This window comes from Limulus polyphemus, unplaced genomic scaffold (genome assembly GCF_000517525.1).
Source record: "Limulus polyphemus unplaced genomic scaffold, Limulus_polyphemus-2.1.2 Scaffold4449, whole genome shotgun sequence".
Taxonomy (NCBI): Eukaryota; Metazoa; Arthropoda; class Merostomata; order Xiphosura; family Limulidae; genus Limulus; species Limulus polyphemus.
This window is the reverse complement of record NW_013670059.1, coordinates 56,887-63,718: the sequence shown is the minus strand read 5'-3', so window position 1 is coordinate 63,718 and position 6,832 is coordinate 56,887. Positions and strand designations below refer to the sequence as shown.

General features: G+C 32.9%; 1 protein-coding gene across 9 annotated transcripts in view; it reads left to right on the top strand.

Annotated features, from left to right (window-relative positions):
• The window catches only part of LOC106471164 (insulin receptor substrate 1-like), a 28,389-nt gene that overhangs the window by 19,374 nt on the left and 2,183 nt on the right, over nt 1–6,832 (top strand). For 8 of the 9 annotated variants that reach the window (XM_022399785.1, XM_022399790.1, XM_022399791.1 and 5 more), the window contains exons 9-12: nt 450–707; nt 1,057–1,169; nt 2,512–2,598; nt 4,729–6,812. In XM_022399785.1, the coding sequence (XP_022255493.1) occupies nt 450–707; nt 1,057–1,169; nt 2,512–2,598; nt 4,729–6,405 (2,135 nt within the window). In that variant the 3' untranslated portion in view covers nt 6,406–6,812. The remainder of the gene's footprint in view (nt 1–449; nt 708–1,056; nt 1,170–2,511; nt 2,599–4,728; nt 6,813–6,832) is intronic. The other variant, XM_022399792.1, reaches the window with a different exon arrangement.

Below are 6,832 nucleotides of genomic sequence, written 5' to 3'. Positions count from 1 at the left end.
TCAAGGTAGGAAGTTAAACAATGTATGTTTGAATATTGTGTCTCCGTTCCTGTTGATAACAGATTATCTGTTCAAGGTAGGAAGTTAAACAATGTATGTTTGAATATTGTGTCTCCGTTCCTGTTGATAACAGATTATCTGTTCAAGGTAGGAAGTTAAACAATGTTTGTTGAATTTCTTAATGTTTTTTCAGTATACTTTATAAATCTCTAGATGACACAAGTTTAAAGTTATATAATATGAATGGAAATTTCCATATAACAATCTATTATCTGTTATTTTAGAATGTTTTAAAACATAGCTAAAATGGAATATTGAATGAATTTTAAGAGACCTGTAGTAATAGTAATACGCAGTACTGCTTGCAGTGTGATTGTGTTTAGAGAATTACATTCATATGAACATAGTTTAAAAAGTTAATGATGAATGTAAATCTGATTTTTCTGTAGAGAGTTACATTCCTATGAGTCCTGGAAAGTCATTTTTGACAGATCAATTTCTTGCTACATCTCGGAGTTCAAGCAACGCTTCAGAGCCACCAGTAACACATGTATCACAATTGAATACACCTGATGGGTACATACCAATGGCACCACAAGAAGAAATCTCCTTGAAAAATCTAGCATCAAATACATCAGGGGCTACAGAGGAAGGTTATTTAGATATGGAGCATATCTCCTCGTCACTTCCTAAACCCAACACTTGTGGTATGTATTAAACATATTGTGTGTAGGTTAATATATTACATATTAGTGATATTACTTAATGTTAAACATATAATGTGTAGGTGAATATATTACATATTAGTGATATTACTTAATGTTAAACATATAATGTGTAGGTGAATATATTACATATTAGTGATATTACTTAATGTTAAACATATAATGTGTAGATTAATATATTACATATTAGTGGTATTACTTAATGTTAAACATATAATGTGTAGGTGAATATATTACATATTAGTGGTATTACTTAATGTTAAACATATAATGTGTAGGTTAATATATTCCAATAACTTATGTGAGTGAACATCATTAATGTTCGGACTAGTTGCAGGTTACATTGAGATGGTCAGTCCTAGGAGAAACACCCAGAGTTTGCAAGATGTTACCTTTCAAAACTTAGTGACAGCCACTAAACAAGAGGAGTTCCACTTGGATAAAGTAAGTTAGTCTCTTTAACACTGACTTACTCTGCACCATAAGACTACATCCAAATTATTGTACTTTTAAAATAGTTACACAACATCAAATGTACTAACCTATCCTTTTATTCAATTTGACTGTTAACAAACTCATAATCTCTTTATAAACCCATATACTAACTACCGTTAACAATCCCATAAGTGTTAATAGACCCACATAATAACTACTGTTAACAAACCCATAATCTGTTGATGAACCCACATACTAGTTACTGTTAACAAACTCGTAATCTGTTAATGAACCAACATACTAGTTACTGTTAACAAACCCATAATCTGTTAATGAACCCACATACTAGTTACTGTTAACAAACCCATAATCTGTTAATGGACCCACATAATAACTACTGTTAACAAACCATAATCTGTTAATGAACCCACATACTAGTTACTGTTAACAAACCATAATCTGTTAATGAGCCCACATACTAGTTACTGTTAACAAACCCATAATCTGTTAATGAGCCCACATAATAACTACTGTTAAAAACCCATAATCTGTTAATGAGCCCACATACTAGTTACTGTTAACAAACCATAATCTGTTAATGAGCCCACATAATAAATACTGTTAACAAACCATAATCTGTTAATGAACCCACATACTAGTTACTGTTAACAAACCATAATCTGTTAATGAGCCCACATAATAACTACTGTTAACAAACCATAATCTGTTAATGAACCCACATACTAGTTACTGTTAACAAACCCATAATCTGTTAATGAGCCCACATACTAGTTACTGTTAACAAACCCATAATCTGTTAATGAACCCACATACTAGTTACTGTTAACAAACCATAATCTGTTAATGAACCCACATACTAGTTACTGTTAACAAAACATTATCTGTTAATGAGCCCACATACTAGTTACAGTTTACAAACCATAATCTGTTAATGAACCCACATACTAGTTACTTTTAACAAAACATTATCTGTTAATGATCCCACATACTAGCTACTGTTAACAAACCATAATCTGTTAACCAAAACATACCTAGTAGTTAGAAACAAAAGCATACAGACTAGTATGTTAAAATTTGCAGAACTAGAAATTGGTGTAGTTTGAGGCCTTTTTTTAAATAAATAATCTTTAAAAGAAACTCATCATATCTTAAACCATTTGCTAGAATTAAATTTTTACCACAAGGTTGAAATAAACTTTAATTGGATTTTAAACCGTAACACTTGTGAGAGAAAACCGAGAAATAAGTATGCTTGTACTAAATCTAGTCATAGTATTTTCTTAAGCTTGTCTATCATGTATATTGACCTTAGTTCTGTTCATAATTTCAGGTCAAATCATACTTTTCTCCATCAGAAGATGACTTCAGTGATCACATCAAACCAGTTAGAGCCTATTCGATTGGTAGTCGTCCCCAAGTAAGAGCAGTGCTTAAGATTAGTTTTTTTATTGTTGTGAATATCAGTGTAAAAATTCTTCACATTAATATGGAGTTTTGTAAGAGTGTGTTCATTAAATGGCTATTCTTTTTAGATTTCAATAATGTTAAATCCCTAAGCAATCAGTTCTGCATAAAATTTTTATTTAGATTTGCTTTCAAATATTGGTCCTTTCTTTTACCTCAGAAAAAAATAGAGAAAAAAAATGTTGAAGCTTTGAAAATCAAATACTGTGAAAATGCTTAGGTGTCTAATGTACTAATTGTTTTGTTTTCCAGCTTTGATTCTTTATAGAAAGGCTATCTGAGTTATCTAGCTCAAGTATATAACAATAAAGAATCGTTATCAAAATGTCTTAGAAAATGTATCATATTTTCAGACACCAATTTCTGATGAAACAGTTTTTATTCATCATTGCCATTTAAAGTCAGAACAAAAAAAAATTAACCTTAACTTCCCATAAGAAGAATTGCAAACTATAAAAAACAGAAATAATAAAATATTGTTATTATTTTTAATTTTAAAGGGACCTTTATGTATAGGTCAGAATCTTCTTAAATAAAGACATAGCCATTTTTAATTTATAACTATTGCAAATAGGAAGTATTACCCATCAGATGTGTAGGATTGACTGTGACAAATATAATGCCTCCACATCTGAAAGTGGGAAGCATGTCCCTTGACATATCTTGGACCTTCTGATCTGAAGCACAGCACGCTAACCATTAGGCCACTTCTTGTTGTTCTTAAAGAGGTGGTAGTTCTTATGAAGAATAAAAAATCTGATGTTTTGAAAATTACATTTTCATTGTTCAATCTCTGAATTGTGTGAAAATTAATTCTAGAGCTGTAAATATATCTAAGGGATTTTTCTTGATTCTGTAGATGGCACAAAGAGCAGTCATTATATAATAACACTTAGTTTTCTCTACACTAGATCATATTAAATATGGACTTCATTTATGTGATGATAACCTTATTCTAACTCTACTGGTTACACAGTTCTACCTGTTATAGCAAGAATGATCTTATCATTATTAGTAATAGTTTATTAATACTTGTTTCAATATAACCTGTTCTTGAATATATTACATCTTTATATATCTCAGTTGTATATGTTGACAACACTTACAGATCATAGAAGTAGTCACATATTAAATAAATAAACATTAAATATCTAAAATTAAATCCTCCCCTTGGAGATAAAACAGCACAAAAGAGTTAAAACTTCCACTTCAACATAACCTCAAAATTTTAACACTTCCACATCCAAATAACACAAAACTGTTAAAACTTCCACTTCAACATAACACAAAACTTTTAAAACTTCCACTTTGGTATAACACAAAACTGTTAAAACTTCTACTTCAACATAACACAAAACTTTTAAAACTTCCACTTCAGTATAACATAAAACTGTTAAAACTTCCACTTTAGTATAACACAAAACTGTTAAAACTTCTACTTCAACATAACACAAAACTTTTAAAACTTCCACTTCAGTATAACATAAAACTGTTAAAACATCCACTTCAGTATAACACAAAACTTTTAAAACTTCCACTTTAGTATAACACAAAACTGTTAAAACTTCCACTTTAGTATAACATAAAACTGTTAAAACTTCCACTTTAGTATAACACAAAACTGTTAAAACTTCCACTTTAGTATAACATAAAACTGTTAAAACTTCCACTTCAATATAATACAAAACTGTTAAAACTTCCGCTTCAATATAACACAAAACTGTTAAAACTTCCGCTCCAACCTAATACATAACTTTTAAAACTTCCACTTCAACATTACATAAGTCTTTTAACACTTCCAGTTCAACATAATATAACAGTTAAAATAACAATCCCTCCCTAACTTCATCAAATTTATCATAATATACAACTTAGAAAACTGTAAAACCAAAGCTTAAATTTTACAAGATTCTGTTGCATTTAAACTTTTTAAGTGACTTTAAGTCTAAAAATGCCACCAGATTGCTTTATTCTTAGTAGCTAGGAGTGTTTTCCACTTTCCTTATATATTTTCTATTTGCATAAAATTACAATATTTTTTCAAATTCTTTGAAAACTTTTGAGTATTTCATTTGCTTTTCAGCTCCAAAAAAGCCGCCTAGGAGTGCATCTGGACCAGTTTAGAGTTCGTGCCTTTTCTGTCGGGAGTCAGGCAACAAAGGGTATGGCTAAGCGTCAGGACACAATTGAATCTGAGCTTGGAACTTTAAAATTTATGGATGAAAAAAACTCCAAGTCATCCAGTGCACCACTTCTTCCCAGTAGGTCTCAACTTTCTGCAGGCAAGGGGAATTACTGTGATGACTTGATGGAGATGGACTACAGTCCAGCACCAAAGGTAGAAGTGACTCCAGATCAGGAGCAACCAGATGCCGGTAAAACCTTTAAACAACAACAATCTAGTTCCCACCCCTCATTTGGAACTTCACCCACCCCTTTGCTACCTAATTCCTCACAGCAACCAGAAAACAAGATTAACAATGTTGATGAGAGAGCAGAAAGAAGGAGATATGTTTGCATGACTTATGGAACTAAAGCTAGTGGGAATTATATTGAAATGGCTCTAAACAAAGGATATGTTGAGATGGTTAATTCTGAAAGTATTTTACCAGATAAAGACATAAACTTAGCTTCTTCTAGGAAATCCTGTGATACAGGCTATATGAATATGGAGAAAAAATACACAGAGAATGATTCAAAGACTCAGAAAATAACCGTGAATGATAAAATTCTGAGTACATCAATTACAAATCAGAAATATACAACAGATATTAGGACAGATGTGTCATCAGTTAAAAGTAGTAAGGAGCCCAAATCTGAGCCCACAAACATCTATGGAGATTATGTGAACTTGGACTTAAGCCGAACTAATTTTGTGGCAAGCAGTGTTAGTGCTTCTTTTGTTGCTCCCAAACCTACTAGTGTTCCTGAGTATGAGAACATTCAACTTGGAACCCCCACAAAAACACCACCTCTAAGTGTTTCCCCAAGTTTGTCACCTTCTGTGAGCGACTACACGGTGATGGCTGCAGTGCAGACACTAGTCACCGAACGGGTTACAGTGCCATGTCCAAGTACCAATAGATCTCTTTCATGTAGTAGTGGTGTCGGGAACCGGAGTTTACCGCGAGTAGGAACAAAGAATAAACAAACTCCAAATGGACAAACAAGAAAATCTTTACCTTCCCGATCTCCTCAGTCCACCATAAGGAAGCAGATGTCAGCTCCAGTGGCACCTCTTGCATTGAAATTTGATGTAAGAAAGAGTTCCTGTCCTGCTCTACATAAATCACCGGCAATTTCTCCAGTCTTAGCTGGCAGGTCTCTTCTTGCACCAACATCTGGCTCTCCTACACCTCCTATTAAAAGTCGCTCGCCCGATCGAAGTAGTCAGTCCAGTTTGTCCAGTTTAGTGGATGAAGGTAGCTCTGGCCATAGTAGTCCCATGCCAATTCTTGCTTCTTCCTCTCAGCTTACAGGAGCAAAGGACAGGCACAGCCTTGCAGAAGCTACTTATGAAAACATATCATTTGGTCCATCAGCAGGTGGTGACTGTGAACTTAACTATGCTTCTTTGGACTTGGCATCTACTCCCACAGAATTGGATAAAACACCAAAGTCTCCTCATGCTATTTCCAGCAGTCAACTGCTTGTAACAGAGGATAATGAAGAACACCCTCTTTCTTATGCTCAAATTGACTTTACTAAGTCAGAAGGCTTAAGAAACACCTCAGACTGTTTGCGAGAGGGCAGAGTTTAGTGTTACACTTGTTTGTATTAGTAACTAGTCATTAAGCTCAACTTCAGGTTGGTTTTGGCCTCTAAAACTTATACAAACAGAAGGTAGGTTGACTGAGCTGGACAGTACTACTTATAAGAGGAACATAAAACCTTGTTATTATTGTTCTAGCTCTTATAGTTTTTTTCAGCTAACATTGTGAACAGTATTATAAAAGGCTTTCATGATGAAAGTTAAGAGATTATTGAATTTTGTTTTTGTAAGTTGAATTTAAGTACGGTATGTCTGTTATGTAATATATAGGGAAATTTCTACAGATACATTAAGTACTGTGTTAACATTATACATCTACAGGTACATTAAGTATTGTGTTAGCATTATACATCTACAGGTACATTAAGTATTGTGTTAACATTATACATCTACAGGTACATTAAGTATTGTGTTA